An 18,582-nucleotide genomic window follows, 5' to 3' on the forward strand; every position below is an offset into this window, starting at 1 on the left:
CCTTTTGCATAAACTGCAACGACCCACAGAATTCAGAACCCAACAATACTCTAATGTGCATGTGAAATAGCGATATTTTTTGAGGGGCCGTAATAGTTCTTTTCTACCAAACATTCTGATTCCAAATGCTGATTCCGCCCTTTTAGATAGTGTAGGATATTCCACTTACAGACTTATAACTATCCTATGTTCACCATAGTTAGCATTGACTCATTCGTTAAGAACCCAAACTAGGCGATAACACATCAAGCTATTCTAGCCGCATCATCCTCAGCCAGCAGCCAGGTCTTGAAGAGCCATAAAACTGTTCGTCTAAAGATTCAAATCCAGCTCACAGTTTTCATAGTCCAGAGTTTTGTCATAAAAAGGATGAACAACTTTACAATGACAGCATTATAACTGCATCAAAACTTACAGAAAAGGCCTAAATTCTTGTGTTCCTCTTAACAAAGTAAAGAAAAAAAACCCCTCTATATTCACCCAGGCTCTGTAATTCCCCTTCCTCATTTCTCTGCGCTCTTCAATTTTAAACGTGATATCCTACCTGTGAACTTACTGATCTTTGCGATGTAATCTACTCATTCTTTGTTGTATTGAGTTGTCTTACCATGTTACATGCAAGAACTCTTGAAGCAGCTTTTTAACATGGCAGCTTTGCTGAAGAGTGCTCTGCTTGAATTCCTATTCCTAGTGTTGAAAGGGTCAGTAGCACCATTGAACCATGGTTCATTTCTCCTATGACCTTCAGCTGCTCTATGTTCTCCTAGCTATCTGTTCCCCTTGCCAAGGCGTGCCTTGCGCACCGCTTCTTGGATGTGCCTCTCGTGCTCCTTGAGCATGTCTTCGATGTTCCCTCCTGGCGGCATCAACGGCCCGGAGTAGTGGATCCTCTTGTACTTCCTTCCCTGGTTCTGATCACAGCAAGTCACAGACATAAGGTAAATCCATGTGAAATGAAAGAAACCTGGTGTAATTTTCCATACTAACCTCCTGCAGGTCCTTGTTTTGAGAACAAGCAGGCCTAGCAGCTGGCTGGTTGTGATCAGCAACCTCAATACCATTCCTCAAATCTGTTGTGTCATACTGTGGTATATTTGAATGAGTTGATCCTTTCTTTCTTGCGACACGAACAGAGCTGCATACACGACCAGGAACGGCATGGTGATCAGTGTAACCCCCCATGTTGTTCCATGTGGATCCATATTCAGGAACTTGCACTGAGGTTGGCAATGCCCGTGGTTCCACCCGGAACCCTGGCACACTGTCCTCTGTATTAAACTTCTCACAGGTGCTCTTTGAAGTAGTATGTGTGGGTTGCTGCAAGGTGATAAAGGCAGTCAGAGTTGGTGATGCCCTGTAGAATGTGCAAGTCCTCAAGAGATGATGCAATGATACAGTTTAAGATGCTATTCCTTGAGTAACTGTTCTTGAAGCTTGTTAAAGTTTTTTAGACATTGAAATTTTTCTAACGTTAGGAATATATGGCTTATAAACCATCCAAAATTTTCTGAAAATTATAACAAAGTCTACTAAATTGAGTATTGAAGCCATTTGGAATGTCCATCTATCATACTCACCTTCACTTGAGCAGCAATATCAATGGCGCGACTGGTTACATGATTCTCATTTCCAGGTCTGACAGATTCAGCTCCTCGTCCGCCAGGCCCTGCATTTCTTTGCCTGGAGGAACATGAATTAAGAAGACTGAATGTCAGCATCACAATGAACCCCAACAAAGTAGTCATGGAATCCAAAGATGCAAGGGGGAAAAAATAAGGTCCACAACTTGTACCTCCTCGCCTCTTCTTGCCTGAGTCTAACATCATACTCTTTGCTTGGCGGAAGTTTCGGTAGGCTTGAACGGTCGCAAGCAAGTGGTTTGGTTCTGAAAAACTGGAAGAAGTTTGATACATAGCTTAAGTGCTACAAATCCAAGTTCTGCGAGCCAGGGCATCTAGTGCAAAACTTACATCACTTTGAAGAGCTGAAGCAGCTGTTCCACGAACTTCTGGTTCTAGTGAAAGCAAGGAGTCTATGAGAACCACAGCTGAAGGGGGAAAATCTTTGAAAGTCTCAGCAACACACCGCCTATATTGCTGATGAGGCTTGAACATTGCTGTTTCTGGCACCTTCGATTTCTTGCAATAGCAGTCAAGTGGTGACCCACATAGCTTAAATATCTTGTGAATTTGCTCCACCTAGCATAATATCGTCGCAACAGGACTCATGAGAACTCAACCAGCAAAATCTGAAAGAAACTTATATGGTTTATCCTTTCTGTCCAAAAGCAAAATAACAAACCTCAGTTCTTCCTGGCATGATAGGTTTGCCAGCAAACAATTCTGCCACAATGCACCCTGTACTCCACATATCCACAGCAACACCGTACTCCGTGGCACCAAGCAAAAGCTCTGGTGGTCTGTACCATAATGTCACAACACGGCTTGTCAACGGTTGCGGGTTGTTGGGATCATAGGATATGGCCAGGCCAAAGTCTCCAATCTTCAGCGTTCCATTGCCATCAATTAACAGGTTTGAGCCTTTGATATCTCGGTGCAGAACTCCATTTTTATGGCAATGATCGAGGCCAAGCAGCAGTTGCTGTACGAAGCACTTTATCTGATAGTTGTGCTATAATTTTAGTTCATGTATGTTTTCTAAGTGATCGATCATCAATGGAAGAGTAGTGGGATAACCACCTGCGGCTCAGTGAGCTTGAGGCCTGGAGTTGCAACAAGACCAGCAAGGTCATGTTCCATATACTCGAAGACAAGATAGAGGCTCTGTGAAACACGAGATGTTACAATTCCTTCAAGCTTTATGACATTAGGATGATCCAGTCTCCGAAGAATATGGATTTCTCTAGCCATGAAGCGCACACTTTCGGGGTCCATGTTGACAAACCGCACCTTTTTTAGTGCGACAAATTTCCCTGACTCGAGATCCCGAGCTTTATACACGATACTGTAAGTTCCTTGTCCAATCTGCAACATAATAGAATCTATGCAATTATTCAAGTATTTTGCATTGAGGAAATCATTCACTCAGTAATTTACCTTGGCCAATTTCTCAAATGAATCTGCTCGCCGAGGCAACCATCCTTCTACAGCTTTAGGTGCCACATTTACGAGCCAAGATGGCCAACCGGCAACTATATGCTCACCTGAGAGCCCTTTCAGGTCAGTATTGTTACCACTGCTGATCCTAGCATCTAAAGCTACCACCTTCCCTCCACCATATGAATCTAATGTGCTGGAGTTTAATGTATTTCCTTTGAACTTTGCATTCAGCACCGCGCTAGTCTTGGCACTTGTTGCAACTGTAGATTCATCTCTCCTTGATGGTGTTCTGTGTCCAGAAGCGGCATTATCATCTTTGGCGCCTTTGGAGCAAAGGCAGCCCATAAGATGCAATGCCTTCTTCTTGAACGAGTTAATTGCGCTGAAACCAATTTTTGCAGTTTTTCTTGCTAATCTCTGCACTTGATAAGAAATGACCATTGCCTGAACTTCCAAATGATGATTGAAACAACATAAGTGAGTTTTTTATGCTTAGTATTGAGAAACAAACTAAATGTTCCTTAAGCATTTTTTGACAGAAAGAACACGGAAGCCTTTTTTATGGGGAAAAGATGAATTGACCTAGATTGAAGAGAAACTGAAATGCATGAAAAAAACAAACTGAACCTTAAAACAGTTTCAAGGATGTCAGCCAGTCAATTTTTTTCCTCTACATAAAATTGTATGAATCCGACCAATATACCAAAACTGATTGCACATACATCCTTTAAAATTTACTTGAGTAAATATGAAGCAGTAAACGTTATACAAATCTTACCTTTGGGAAAAACCAGAGCTCTGACACTATGGACAGGTTGTTGAACATATCATCATTAGAAGAAGACAATAAGCCGTGTATGATAGAAAATTCAGCTTGGTGTGAGGAAACATGCCAGCAATAAGAACCAAGAAACTGGTATCGATATGTCCTTCCCCTTCAAGAAAACAATACAGCATTCACTCCCCATTTCAGAACTTGGACAGAGAGGGGTGAGTGCAAGAAATAACAACAGATAATAAAATTGAATTCAAGATAGAAGACAGGTTCCAAGTAAGATAATTTGTAAAATTCTTTCATTTCTCTTCTTTCCTTTTTCTAGAAAAATACATGATTCAAAATGGGGGAAAAAATCAAAGAGAAAAGAAGCAAACCATTAGAAGTTACTAACGACCAGGCATTGGGAAAGGAATGGATGAGATGGTTTCTGAGGGCTAAAATTGGTTAACGGTTATATTTAGTATCTAAAAATAGTTATCAGTTATGCATGTTTCTTTTCTTCCGAACCACTATTGTGGACAGAAAAATAGAAGCATGCATAGTTAGTTATTTATTTCCACATTGCAGAGATATCTCATAATATTGGCCCTATCCATAGATATACGGAGGTGGCCCGTTTCTTTTCGAGGTCAAGTGCTTGTTCAGAAGGGATCTGAGTTAATTGACCCAAATACAAATCAGTGGGATGAGCCCTTTGTGAAGGTTTTTTTTCCCCGTAAGGGTGATGCTGAAATGGTCCTGACTGTTCCAACAAGTGATGTAGGTTATTTTTTGTAAGCGTGATGCTGAAACAGTTCTGATTATTCCAGCAAGTGATGAAAGGACTCTCCTGCCTGGTGCATCACTTGTTCCCATGCTTTGCCAGGGTCATTGGCTAAACTCTGTCTATATCCTAGCTTCCAACAATTTGGCTGAGGGTAGTGATATCTTTCCAATAAAAAAACTACAGTACTTGAGAAAAAAAGAAGTACTTTTTATAAATCTTTATCGCTCACTGAGTGCTGCAGAGGGGAACTTAGTTGCTTGTAGCATACTAAATAAGACTGAAAACAGTGTAACATAAGCAAACATTCATAATGATAATAACAACAACAAACTAAAATAAAATTCATATTTCATTGCAATGCAAATCATGTTGTTGCTGAGGGAATAATGATGATAACATTATTTCTTCTTCAAAAATTGTTAGTACAGTATGATGAATGTTAAATTACACACACAACAAGGCAACAAGTGATGGACTTGCTAGTTGGTCAGAAACAATGTTGCTTCGCAGCAGGTTTACAACTATAAAAAGGTTGTCAGCATCCTTTGAAAAATCATACAACACATATTGGTAGGAGGTAAAAAGCAAAGGACATGTACAAAATCATTGGTGTTCAGAGTCCAAAACTGGAGCTGGTAAATTAAATAGAGTAGATTTCAGGTCAGCAAACCGCTGTGCTTCTGAAATCCTACCAGCACCCATGAGAAGGCGGATGATGCAGTCAAAATTCTCTTGAGATGCTTCTAGTTTGTATTCTTGCACCATGAAGCTAAAAATTTCAAGGGCTTCATCATGCAATCCTGCAGCATCGCAGATTCTCAGAACCACGTCGAAAGTGGCCTTGGTAGGAACAAATTTGTTTGACAGCATCCAAGCAAAGAGATCCAGTGCCTCCTTATGCTTCTGATTGATTGCATAAGCTTCTATTATTGAGGTGCAAGTCAGGGATCCCTTGGACTCAGTTCGATTAAACACCATCTGTGCTGCTTTGAGATCTCCACATGTTCCGTACATGTTTACTAGTTCCGCTGCCACTAAAGGGAGAGGTTCCATCCGCAACTTTAGCACCTGACCATGCACTTCCTTGCCGAGTTTCAACGCCCCAATATCATGGCAGGCACTCAGCATCCTGGTGATGGCAACAGCATCCGGCCTACGGTTTGTCAGCAGCATTGATCTGAACAAATCAACAGCAGTCAATGGGTCTCCATTCTTGAGATAGGCATCAACCAATGCAGTCCAAGCTTGTACAGTCTTCTTGTCCATATCATGGAACACCCGGTGAGAGTATTCCAAGCAATCACATGAACCGTACATAGTGATCAGTGATGTGCACAAGGAGACATTGGGCAGGAACCACCTCCTTAAAGCGTATGCATGGAGCTGCTTCCCCTCCCTCAATGCTTTCAACTTTGTGCAAACTGGAAGGACAGTACCCACTGCAATGAGGTCTGGCCTGATTCCTTCTTGCTGCATCCAAGCTATGCACCGCAGCGCCTGGTCTGGCCTGCCATTGGATGCATACCCAGACATCAAAGCTGTCCACGACACAGCATTCCTCTTCTTGCTGCTATAGAACACTCGCCTACCTGAGATCATATCGCCACACTTGCAGTACATGTCAACCAACCCTGCTTGGACCTTTGCAACATCTTTACGATCTCCAAACTTCTTCACCACAAATCCATGAATTTCTCTACCCAAGTTGCGTGCCCGCAGCTCTCCGATGACCGGCACAATTGACGTGAGCACCACGCAGTTAACCTTGACCCCATCCTCCACCATCCACCGGAAATGCTCTAGCGCCTCTCTCTTCATCCCCTTGTGCGCAAATCCAGCAATGGCGGCGCCCCACGCGACGACATCCCTTTCGGGCATTTCCTCGAGCACCCTAACAGCGAGCTTCACCTTCCCGCACTTGAAGTAGACGTCCATGAGCCCAGTCATCAGCATCCCCGGCGCGCCCGCGAACGCGTTCTTGATGAGCATCGCGTGCGTGGCGGTGGCCATGGCCATTGACGGCCTGGCGCTCCCGGAGATGGACTTGAGCATACAGCCGTAGGTGTACTCGTTGGCGTCGGCCCCCGCGGCGCGCATCTCCGCGAACGCTTCCGCGACAGGGCCCGCTGCCTCGCCGCGGCCACGGCGAACGTGCCCGTGCAGGAGCGCGTTCCAAGAGTAGGCGGTCGCCCCACGCTGCGGCATCGTGTCGAGCACCCCGCGCGCATCGTCGGCGGCGCCGAGCGCGAGGTACAGCTCGACGAGCCTGGCGAGTAGGAACTCGTTGGTGTCCAGACCGTGGACGCGGAGGTGCGCATGGACCTGGCGCGCGTGCGGGAGGGAGTGGCAGGCCGAGAGGAGCGCGGCGAAGGCGGAGGCGGTGGCGGGCACGCCACGGTGGGAGAGGTGGTCGAGGAGGGAGAGCGCTGACGGCAGCCGCCCCGCGCGCGCGAGGCGGCGGAGCTCGGCGGACAGCGCGGAGGCGTTCTTGGAGTCAGGACGGAGCTCTGCCTGCGACGTGCGGGGAGTGGAGGCGGCACCGACCAGCTGTGCGCGGGGTGGCCGCCGCGGGGGGAGTGGATGAGTGGGTGGTTTGGGAGGGGAGACGGGCTTGGCAGGGAGAAAATGGGGGTGGCGAATGGACGAGGAGGAGGCGGCGGCGGAGGACGCCATGGATGGCGTCGCCGGGGCGTGGAGGTTTATGGAGGGAAGGAGGTTGATTTGGATAGAGCGGATGGGATCAGATATTAACGCCCAGCAACAAAAAAATTCAACTTTTACTTGCTTCACATAAACAAATATGCTTCGGTTTTTAAAAAAAATAAGAACATGATCGCTCAATTTTGAGAAAGTGTACGTACTTATTTCAAATAAAAACGCAATATTACATACATCTTTCTCATATATATGGAAACAAGGACGTCACAAAACTATATTTCACACGCACATATAGAAAAGCAAACAATTTGTTTTTATTCCAGCTTCTTTCTCCCGCTGTACATCCATCTATCCATCCCTTTTATTAGTATTTGCACTGAAAACTGCTTTAAGAAGATATGGTTATTACCGCTGAGTATATCATTTAGATCACCAGCTAATAAAAACCTTTCGAACATTAAATTGACATCAAAACACAAAGATGCTATGCAGAACAATCCATTTTAAAATATGAAAAGACAGCAAACAAACTCAATCGAATTGGAGTGCAGCCAACACCTAAAAACACCTCGAGCACAATAGAGGCAAAAAGCATAATTTGTCAAATCTGTAACCCTTACGAAGAAATCGACGTCGGAATACAATAGAATAGAAGGCTACTGGACCAAAATATCATGAAAATCAATCAAATTAAATTGAAACGAACGTCGTGAAAAAAAGTCAGACTATCCCATATCCACAACCCGAAGATGCATGCAAATTCCAACAAAAATATATTTATATTATTTTATAAATAAATCAGAAAAATCTTAATATAATGTCTGCGATAGATCTCGAATAAAAATATGATCACCCTTTAATCTCGGATCTCGTGTGGTTTATGCTCATCTCGCAAAGTAAAACCGGACGTTGTGAGACGTGACATTGTGACCCAACCGCTATAACGTGTTTTACAAACGAAACACACCAGCTCTGCTCCTCCCTCTCGCTCACTCGGTCTCCCGGCGCGCCCCCTCTTCCCTGCCAGCGGCGCCGCCCTTCCCCAAGTTCCGTCCGCCCTTCGCCGACGCCGAGTCTCCGTGGAGCCCTTCTTCGACGAGCAGCATCCAACGGGTATGCCTTTCCCTTCCCTTCCCTTTCCTTCCTGCTGTGCGAAACCGATCACCCCAAACCAGGCCAGATCCAGGCGTCCTTCGGCCATGAAAAATCCTCTTTTCCTTTTGTTCTCTTTCGTTGCTGGCGACCGCCCGCGCGTCATGAGTAGTTGCAATCTTCTAGATCCGGGCTCCTCTGCCAATTTTCTCCGTGTACTCTTCTAGATCCGGGCTGCCTCTGCCAATTTTCTCCGTGTACTCTTCTAGATCCGGGCTGCCTCTGCCATTTCTCCGTGTACTCTTCTAGATCCGGGCTGCCTCTGGCAATTTTCTCGTAGGCTCGGATGCGATGCTTCCACTTGATGTTCCGGCCTATTTGCAATGTGCTACCGTGAATGCTATCTCAGGCTATTGTTGGTTCGGGTGACTCTAGTCCCTTTTTTGCTCTTTTTTTCTCTCTACCTGATCTTGAACGATGTGATGTCTATTCTATACTGGTATCGGTATGCCTATTGCGTACAGTGGTAATAAATAAGCCTGTGATTATGTTTTAATAATGCATTTGAGCCGAATAGCCTGCAAAGAATGGTTGGCTGAGCACCTCTGTTGTTTGTTTGTTTGTCCATGTTGTTAGGCGTCAAAACTTAAAATCCTTATGGTCCTCTATATATTTTACTCTGTATATCATGTGAGACCTTTGATCCACACCCTGTTTGTTGTTGATGTTTTTTGCGAAACATATTATAGTATAAGTGGCATATTTGACTGAGATTGCATCACAGGATCAAAATAAATAGTTTTAAACGGCTGCAATTGCCCCTTCTTATTTTTTTCTCATCACATTTTATATTCTTTTGTGGTTACTTTTCTGATTGGGTAATTGTTTTCCTGTGGCAGGTGCATAATTTGTGGGCTTGTTTTTTTACAATTCCAGTGATCAACCAAGGCGATTAAAAATGGTAAGGATAGTTGGTTTCATTGTCCTTTTTAGTGTAAATGCTCACATTAATTAGTACTAATAAACTGATTTAATCTTCTGATATCAAGGAACATTCTGACATTTTTCCTTTGCTACTATTGAGTTATTGTACCTTGTTTCTGGAAGGGCTGATAGTTTTTTTTAATAATTTGTACCCCCAGGTGGTTCTCGCAGCTTCCATCGTTTCAAAGTCGGGAAAAGGTGTGGTGCTTCAGTTAATCAGATCCCTTGTTATTGCCAATTCCCAAAGAATTGATTTTGTACCTTCGTATTTATCTATTCTGTTAATTCTCCAGTCACCATGCTCCACATGGGAATGATAGCATCCTATCACAAATTTGGTTCACTAGTTATCATATTGCGAACTAGTTGGTCCATTACTTATTTAAGTCTATGTATGGGTTCACATAATATGAAACTACTATGTGTACCTTTCCCCTTAGTCATTAGTTATTCATTAAAATAAGTGGGACATTGTTGAAGCTGTTCCTTTTTCCTGTTTGCAATTGCAGCACTTGTTTCAAGGCAGTTTGTTGACATGTCTCGCATAAGAATTGAAGGATTACTGGCTGCATTCCCGAAACTGGTTGGAACTGGGAAACAACACACTTATGTTGAAACTGAAAACGTGCGTTACGTTTACCAACCTATTGAAGGTTTATATCTTCTGCTCATCACAAATAAGCAGAGCAATATTCTTGAAGATTTGGACACTTTGAGGCTGCTCTCCAAGCTCGTATCCTAATTTCAACTATATTAATCTTCTGTTTTTTTTTGGTTTTACCTTATTTATATGATCCTATTTAATCTATGACTTTAAATTGAACCTTGTTTTTTTTGGGTGGGTGTGTGTGTGTGGGAGGGGGGTTCATAATGATACATACAAGGTAACCATACTGGATATTCTTGTGGAGAGAATGGAAGCTATAAGTTTACGTTGCATCCAAGCTAATTGGGGTTTTACGTGTTACTGAGGGAAAAACCTGAAAAGCAGCAAGCACTAGTTACTTGGGTATCTATGCAGAACTTTTACCAATATGAATCTCGTTTTGAGAGCTGTGCATATATCTACTCTTTTTATGCTGCTATTATGTGGTGTGTGCTTTCACAGCAATAGTCAAATACTGTGGTCTCCTTAACTTATGGAAAGGTGCCTGAATACTCCCCTTCCCTCAATGAGGAGGGCATCTGCAAAACAGCATTTGAGCTTATATTTGCTTTCGATGAAGCCATCTCTCTTGGAAATAAGGAAAATGTAACAGTGCAACAAGTCAAACAATATTGTGAGATGGAGAGCCATGAAGAGAAGGCACACAAACTGATGATGCAAGCCAAAATCAATGAAACCAAGGATATCATGAAGAAGAAGGCTAATGAGCTTGACAAAATGAGGGTCTGCACTTCACCAGATTTAAAATACATTGTCATTCATTTTAAGTGTTTTGGGTTATGTGTGTATTTGTCTGTGAATTTAGTCTTATTTATCTCTGTTTCATTTGGCATAACTTCGTGCACTGCGACTAATTAAGTTAAAGGTTCCATTTAGAAGATATTATGGCAACTTTAGTTTCCCATAAAATAACTTGTCAAGTGTGACTTATACGTGAACATAAACGATGCATCATTGAATCTTTTTCCAAAATTTTTTTGGATAGGATTTATGGAATGATAGTTTTACCAAAGGAGATTGGAACCCAAACTATCTAATTAAAAAGTTGTTGGGTTCCATCACCAAGATTTCTAAATTGAAATATCATGTCAAGCTATATGCATTTTACTAGTTAGTATTGTACTATAATGGTATTTTTGGGTATTATTTGTTAATGTATAAGTGGTTATATTTTGTGGGTGGTGTTCACTGCAGATGGAAAGAGGTAAACTTGACAAAGGCGGATACTCATCAATATCTGGTCCACGTGTGATTGAAAAAACTTTCAGTGACATGAGCATCAGTGGTTCTGGATTTGGTGGACTGAGCACTGACATGGACTCATTTGCTAGCAAACCCAAAGGCGGTAAGTCTTGTCTTGCATTTCTCGGTAAATGTTTTTTTAAGAGGTAACAGCCAAGCTTATTGCATCATTTCACGTTGATAGTTTTTTTCGTTGTTGTTTATGTGTTTGCAGTTCCATCCATTCTGATAATCTCCACATATCTAGGACGTATATTTACCATAGTTTGCGTGTAGTATACCATGGTTTTTTTTCTTGTATCATGTCAATGTATTAATATATTTTTATTGTTCCCAGGAGTTCTTGTATACATGAAGTTTGAACCATGTAGTACATGCTCTTCCCTCTTCATTTTGTTATGACCCTGCAACAACATTTTGTGCTGGTGTCATATCTAGGGTGCATGCATATACTCCTAGCTTCTGAGGCTTATCAATCCCTCACAGGGGGGTCTCCCCCGCTGTATAGCTTTCAAAAAAAAACTTTGCAATCTGTATTATATTTTTGCAAAACAAGTTAAAGATCATTCAATAGCAATATGGTTTTAATAAAGAAAAGGAAAATGAGGGGGAGAGATGTCCCCTGATGTGGTCCCTAAGGTAGGGAACCACTGAACCTGGGGTCTGCAGTGATGCGTAACCAGTGCAGCTCACAGGAGATGGTCGCATGCCCTATCTGCAAGCGCCTGGGTTTCAATATGGGCAGGGAGCCTCACACCTGGAGCCTCTTACCTACCGAATGTAGCTTGGTTGTCAATACTGTTTTAATAAGAAATGAAGAATCTTACATACCACTGTATTCTGTCTCACTTTCATGATGCATTTCTAGTCTTATTGCGTTAATCTATCTAACTTAATCATACAATGGTTGGATTCAAGTTAAATAGAAACTGGCTGTCGTATAGCAAAACAAATCTTGGGTTTCTTTTGTTCATCCTCTACTTAAGTTTTATCAGATTTTTCATGACTCAGTATTAGGGAAACAGGTTTTCATGAGTACAATACCTGATTCCCAGTCAAAATGCTAGAGACAGTACAGGCTAGCACACGACCTGTATTTGATCTAACTGCAAGCAGCAATTCTACAGGTCGTCCATCTACAACTGCTACTGCACCTGGCAAAGGTCTTGGTATGAAATTAGGCAAGACACAGAAGACAAATCAGATCCTTGAGTCATTGAAAGCTGAAGGAGAAGTCATTTTGGAGGATGTACAGACAAGTTCGGTTCCTACAAGATCACCTTCTCTTCCACCAACTGACCCTGTCATGGTGACTATAGAAGAGAAGCTCAATGTTGTTGCTAAAAGAGATGGCGGTATTAATAACTTTGATGTTCAAGGAACCCTTGCTCTTCAGGTTCTTAATGATGCTGATGGTTTCATCCAATTGCAGGTAATGCCTTTCTTAAATTCCAGCATTTTACTTGTTCTTTTTACCCTTTTTGCTTATGTGTGTATGGAAAGCTATAACTGTGAAATAGTACAAAATAGAATATAACTTTATATTTCCCTTGTTATGTGAACCTACATTGATATTGTATTCTATTCACTGTTGTGGTCTTTCCTGTACTGCTCCCCCAAAGACAACACCATTCTATACTGTAACTTTCACCTTCATTTATGTGTCTTTTGTTGTCTTTTTTTATTGGCGTAAGCAACTTTATTGCACAGCAGTGTATAATCATATGAATTAGTTTATGAACTGAATTTTCTAATATATGGTGTGTTGTAGATTGAAAGCCAAGATATTCCCGGACTTAGCTTTAAAACACACCCAAATATCAACAAGGAGTTGTTTAACAGTCAGCAAATTTTGGGAGCAAAAGATCCCAATAGGCCCTTCCCGAGTGGTCAGAACGAAACTCCTCTGGTGAAATGGAGAATCCAGGGGATGGATGAGTCATCTTTACCTCTGTCAGGTGCAAAATCACTTTGTTTTCTTGTGTGAGATTTTTTTGCTGATTTGAACTTTCAGTAACATGTTTTTGCTCGATGTAGTCAACTGCTGGCCGTCAGTATCTGGAAATGAAACCTATGTCAATATTGAATATGAAGCTTCTGAGATGTTTGATCTGCACAATGTTGTCATATCTATACCTCTGCCAGCACTTCGGGAGGCTCCAAGTGTTAAACAGATAGATGGAGAGTGGAAGTAATGTTTCCTTTCCTTTTCAGCATAGTCATATGTTATGCTTTACTATAGTATATTGCATAAATTCTTTGTGACTAGTGCATGACCATACGCCGCTTGGTTTGGTCTTTTTTTGTGAGGCCTTTTATTGCTAATCTTAAGTTCAACTGTGATAACACCTGCTGTTTCGCTGTTATAACTGATATATCAAGCTGTTACAATGGACTTTTTATGTAGGAAAAAGTCCAAATTACTACCTCCAACTATGGTCCAAGTCCATGTAACCCCCTAAACTATGAAACCGTTTATTTAACCCCTTGTGTTTACAAAACAAGCTCATTTTTCACCTTGGCATCTAAGTCAAGCCAGTTTTGGCCACATCCTCAAAAATCCACATCTGATTGAGGCATATTATCTTTCTGTGTCGCTGCTCCTGTGCGTCCTTGTGTCGCTGTTCCAGTGCCTTCAACGCAGCAACCACTGCCCTCCACGGCTCCACACCTCCAAAGCCTTCAATCCTGCAGATCCTGGTCATCATGCACTCCCTCACAATCCAAGCAGCTGCTGATGGCCCACCATATTCCAAGTGGCTGCTGGATTTGGACCTGGATGTAGAGCAGTTGTGTGGCGGATGGGAGTAAGGTGCTGGTGTGCTTGAGCTCCATGGATTTTGCTTGCTCGTTGGAGGGAATCAGAAGAGGGAGATGCAGATGTGTCTGCTACTCTGCTCCTATTGCTTGGCATTTGAGCTCGTGCTTGCTAGCGTAGAGAAGGAACAGAGGGAACAGAGCTCCTGGTGCTTGCTCGTTGGAGATGTGGAGCCCCTGCTGCTGCTTTGGTCATGGAGAAGAAATAACAGAGGGTAGTGGCGTTAGCCAAGGTGCCAGAGTCCATGAAGAAGAGAGCACGAGAGAGGGGTGGCGACGACAACCATGTAGGGGAGACAGCTGACAGCTGACGTGGATAATGGTTGATGATGTGGACATCTCGGTCATCAAAACAAGCAGTCCACTATCCGCTTGGTCAAAACTGGTTTTAGTTGAATAGCAAGGGTGAAAAATAAACTGGTTTTGAGAAATCAGGGGGTTAAGTAAACGGTTTTACAGTTTAGGGGGTTATGTGGACTTTTGTCATAGTTGGAGGGAGTAATTTGGACTTTTTTCTTTTATGTATATAGCTCAAGTTTTGCATCCTAGATGGTTGGACACTATTTAAGTCTATATAAAACTATGATGTTTACTGCATCATTCCATTTTGGCATGGCATTACATTATGCACCTTTCTTTGTTTTATAGAACTGAGCATGTGTTTGTTGTCTCAGCAACTTTTTTATTGTTTCACTTTTCCTTGTGCAAGCAGATTTGATTCTAGGAACTCTGTGTTGGAATGGTCTATTCTCCTTATCGATCAGTCAAACCGCAGGTCTGAAATATTTGAATATTGACGATCATGGTTATAATTCTATTTTGTAGCTTCTTGCGTCTTAACTATTGCTTTCTGTACCGTTTGCAGTGGTTCCATGGAATTTGTTGTTCCCCCAGCTGACCCATCATCATTTTTCCCCATCTCTGTTGGGTTTTCTGCATCAAGTACTTTCAGTGATTTGAAGGTCGGTTCCCAGTTCCCACATACTGATCGATTGAGCCCACTCAAGTTTGGTATCTCCCTTTTCGTACCTTGTTAATTGTCTTCCCTTGAAACTTTTCAGGTTGCTGGAATCCTTCCTTTAAAGGAAGGCAACCCTCCGAAGTTTTCACAGCGGGCTCGTTTGCTCACTGCTAACTATCAAGTAGTTTAAATGCTCTTATCAAGGTTGAGTTGTTTCACTTGAATGCTTCAATGGCACTTGCTTGTCATATAATGTGTTTTTTTTGTCATGAACTTCTGCGGGCCGAGGCGTTGAAAATCATTTTGTATTTAGTGCTCTCTTTCTGCCCTTTTCATGTGTGGCATGTTGCACAAATTGATGCTGATATTTGTACGGAGAAAATGATGTGATGTAATTTTACTGAGAAATAAGTGCTCGAGTTCATACTTGTCAGCTTCACCTCAGGGAGGTACACACCAGGAACTCACCCAAGAACACTAGAACATAGTGGATTGATACTGCTGTAATTATGCAGCTTGTCTGGTCTTTCGTCGACTATAAGAAGTTGATTGAGAACTACATTATGGAAGTGATAGCCTCCTAATTAATGCAGGATCGATTTTAAAATCAAACATATATCACCTAATAAGAGAAGTGCATATGTGTTGATTTTAAGGTCAAACACATATATCGCCCATTGGTTTTTAATAAATAAGCCAATATGTGCAACATGCTGAAAGTACTTTGCAGGGAGGATTCTCCCTCCCTCCCTCACCCTCTCATTTTTAGCATGTTGCAGAAATTGATGTTAAGATGTATTGCTACCTGAGAAATAAGATCATGAGTTCTTGCATTTCGTTTGCCCACAGATTTGTACCGCGGCTACCACCCTTTTTCCCTCTTTGAGAATGATGTTTCCAGGATCAGGTATGGGTTGCCTGGGGGTTAGGCTTGGGACCTGAGCCCAAGCCTGGCCTTGAGTAATGCAATCTGGTCCTGTGTTTGGCCTTTCCATCTTCCTTTGCCCAACTATGGGTGCCTTATTAGGCTTCAATTCCATGCCGTCAAGCACTCATGCTATCTAGGGAGGTTCCTATGACGCATTGGTACTTGAGCACTCCTCGCTTCTGCTATTTGGACAGCTGCGGCTGCAGCAGCTGGTACATGCCAGTCGATCGGCTGCAGCCAAGCATCTTTCTTTCCCCATTCAGTCTGGGCATCTAGCAGCAGCTGTGCGTTTTACTGTAGCAGCTGCTGTCCGGCTGCAGGGCAGCCCACTGATTTTTTGTGTGTGCTAGCTTGCTAGGTAAGCCATGATAGGAGGCCTCTTTTGCATTGCATTAGTATAGCATTTCGTTTTTACATATATGGAACCAAGCATGGTACACCACATCATACACACACACAGAGAGAGAGAGAGAGAGAAACTAGTTACTAAATATTTGTTCTTCCTTCTCCCGCCCTTGATCCCATCTAGCTAAGCCTTCTGCTGGTGCTTGCACTAGAGACGATGTCATCAAGAAGATACAACTCATGACCAAATCCCTCAAGTTTCGGCATATCACAAGGAAATGGAACATGATCTGTAGTAGAAGTAGCGGTAGGAGAAGGTGCTGGGTCTTTGTTCATAAAGATATCCTCCCAAAACTCAATCAGCAAGGAGTCATCGGCCATGTCAACTTCATCCCAGTTGATATTGCTGCTATACCCACTTACATTAGCTATAGTAGAAACTTCCGCATCTAAGCTTCCATGTTGATTTTGACCATCATTGACACCAGTTGTAGCTTCAGGGTCAATGCCATCAGTACCATGAGCATGTATGTCATTTTTTATCTGTGCAACCTCTGGTTTCATATGATTTAAACAAGTAGCAATGGGGCCACTGTTATTAGCAATTGGTGAAGGGGATGAGCATTGCAAAGCAGATGAACCTCCATCTTGAGTAACAACATTGCTAGTGTTAGCATAACCAACACAATCTGAAGAAGTAGAAGCAATTGTGCTTATGTAGCGGTTATTTGGAATATTTGGCTGTGCACTTGGAGGTACTGGTAGAGGGGTCGTCACACCTAAAATATCAACATTGTTGCTGATGTTATTCCTAAGGAACACCATTCTTCCACTCACAATGGGTGCAGGTGTGATTGTTGTTGGCATCAAGGGATATGGTTCCTGTGGTACACATGTCAAGGATAAAGGCACACGACAACCTGTTTTTGGTGACAAAGGAGGAGAAATGTGAACACAGGTGGAATGTCCTACAGATTGAGGAATAAATTGTGGCATTTGGTACTGATCGGAAGGAAGGTGGGTGGGTGTTGATGGTTTATCTATCAACAAATGATGGTGCTTCTTAATAGGCTTTGAACGAAGAGAAGAGTTGTACTCCTCTAGATCAGTGGGTAGAACATTATTAAAAAAATCATAGGGCTCAATGGAGGCAACAGCATCAGCAATATCAGAGTCCAGTATGACGCCACGGTCTTGGGAATGGGCACACATCCAAGCACGGAATGAAAGTTCTTGCACAAAGATCTCACACACCTTTGTTAGGAAGGATGGAGTGTCAAATCTCATCATAATTTTACCCTTGTTAGCACTAATAACTTTCTTGAGACGTCTCATGGGGATTGCATGCTTGCTGAAGTCCTCGATTGCCTCAATTTCTTCTTGTTTCTTTCTCCAAAACTCACGTATCATCTGTTGCTTAGACTCTAGCGCGGGCTTCTTTGAGGATGCATGAATGTCAATAGCATGATCCATTTCTTTTGTACCTAAATGTATGGGACACACTAGAGTTACTGCTTACTCTTGATACATGGAACATGAGACAACTTTGCAAGACAACATTTATTCTTGAAGTAGATGATATAAGATACTGAAACCAATTTTCTACACAAACTAGTTGTGAGAGAAGTAAGATAGAGGTTGTACCTTAACTGAGTAGAACTCTGGAAGAACTAAATAGCTAGAACTCTTAAAACACAAATGGTGATCGATGAGGATGGGAATATACTGTACGATGGAGGGGTTTTTAAAGGGACCCAAGAGGTCAGATTTTGTTGAGGTTGTTGCTTGCTGATTGATTTCTTATGGCTTTTTGCTATTATTTTTAGCTATATATGCGCCTTTTCCACCGTCTTCTCAAAAAGGGTTTAGGCCTCACATTGTTGAACCATCCATCCCATATATTTTTCAAGCAAATAATTCAGTGTGGCAGCACATTCAAGCATCAGTTCACACTTGATGCATTTCAAGCATCTTTGCTTTATAATATCCTCTAGCTATAGTCGGTTTGTCGTTTACCAACCATCTTTAGGCTTTTCTATCAATGGTTGCTTCAATAAAGATAAGAGTACCCAACAACTTTCCCAGATATTACTCGTGTACATATGCATGACAACTACAATGATAAAGTGGGTGAGAGTACTTCTAGGGAAAAAAAGGGAAGTCAGATTAAGAATTTTACAGGGATCCTCAACTGCTCGGACTTGGCGCATACTCCGAATTTTTAGAAGCCTCAAATTGCTAGTCCTAAAGTTTAGTACAGGGTTGTTTGGATGGACTACTAATCT

General features: G+C 42.3%; 4 protein-coding genes across 5 annotated transcripts; 1 reads left to right on the plus strand and 3 right to left on the minus strand.

Annotated features, from left to right (window-relative positions):
* Positions 1 to 373: 373 nt before the first annotated feature.
* On the minus strand, positions 374 to 3,500 carry LOC101780354 (probable serine/threonine-protein kinase At1g54610). Its single transcript, XM_022828564.1, has 8 exons — positions 3,057 to 3,500; positions 2,700 to 2,984; positions 2,302 to 2,619; positions 1,971 to 2,198; positions 1,793 to 1,893; positions 1,578 to 1,680; positions 988 to 1,317; positions 374 to 911 (listed from the first exon to the last, which is right to left on the minus strand). Exons 1-8 carry the CDS (start codon positions 3,498 to 3,500, stop codon positions 768 to 770), a joined length of 1,953 nt encoding a protein of 650 aa, XP_022684299.1. The 3' UTR covers positions 374 to 767.
* Positions 3,501 to 4,975: 1,475 nt separating this feature from the next.
* On the minus strand, positions 4,976 to 7,324 carry LOC101769834 (pentatricopeptide repeat-containing protein At1g71460, chloroplastic). The gene has a single exon (XM_022828034.1). The coding sequence runs from the start codon at positions 7,274 to 7,276 to the stop codon at positions 5,207 to 5,209; it is 2,070 nt and encodes a 689-aa protein (XP_022683769.1). The 5' UTR covers positions 7,277 to 7,324; the 3' UTR covers positions 4,976 to 5,206.
* An 867-nt stretch (positions 7,325 to 8,191) lies between these two features.
* On the plus strand, positions 8,192 to 15,478 carry LOC101780755 (coatomer subunit delta-1). Of its 2 annotated transcripts, none has more exons than XM_022828256.1 (12): positions 8,192 to 8,374; positions 9,253 to 9,314; positions 9,496 to 9,535; positions 9,847 to 10,070; positions 10,485 to 10,727; positions 11,199 to 11,346; positions 12,374 to 12,678; positions 13,018 to 13,204; positions 13,284 to 13,437; positions 14,776 to 14,838; positions 14,929 to 15,025; positions 15,125 to 15,478. In XM_022828256.1, the coding sequence occupies exons 2-12, from the start codon at positions 9,312 to 9,314 to the stop codon at positions 15,212 to 15,214; spliced, it is 1,554 nt and encodes a 517-aa protein (XP_022683991.1). In that variant the 5' UTR covers positions 8,192 to 8,374; positions 9,253 to 9,311; the 3' UTR covers positions 15,215 to 15,478. The 2 variants fall into 2 exon arrangements, with proteins under 2 accessions (XP_022683991.1, XP_004977144.1); XM_004977087.4 differs by having other exon boundaries at positions 8,193 to 8,374; positions 11,199 to 11,349.
* A 999-nt stretch (positions 15,479 to 16,477) lies between these two features.
* On the minus strand, positions 16,478 to 17,770 carry LOC111257969. The gene has a single exon (XM_022828565.1). It carries the CDS (start codon positions 17,768 to 17,770, stop codon positions 16,478 to 16,480), a length of 1,293 nt encoding a protein of 430 aa, XP_022684300.1.
* Between the last annotated feature and the right edge of the window lie 812 nt (positions 17,771 to 18,582).

The sequence above is a fragment of the Setaria italica genome, chromosome VII, assembly GCF_000263155.2.
Source record: "Setaria italica strain Yugu1 chromosome VII, Setaria_italica_v2.0, whole genome shotgun sequence".
In the NCBI taxonomy this organism is placed as follows: Eukaryota; Viridiplantae; Streptophyta; class Magnoliopsida; order Poales; family Poaceae; genus Setaria; species Setaria italica.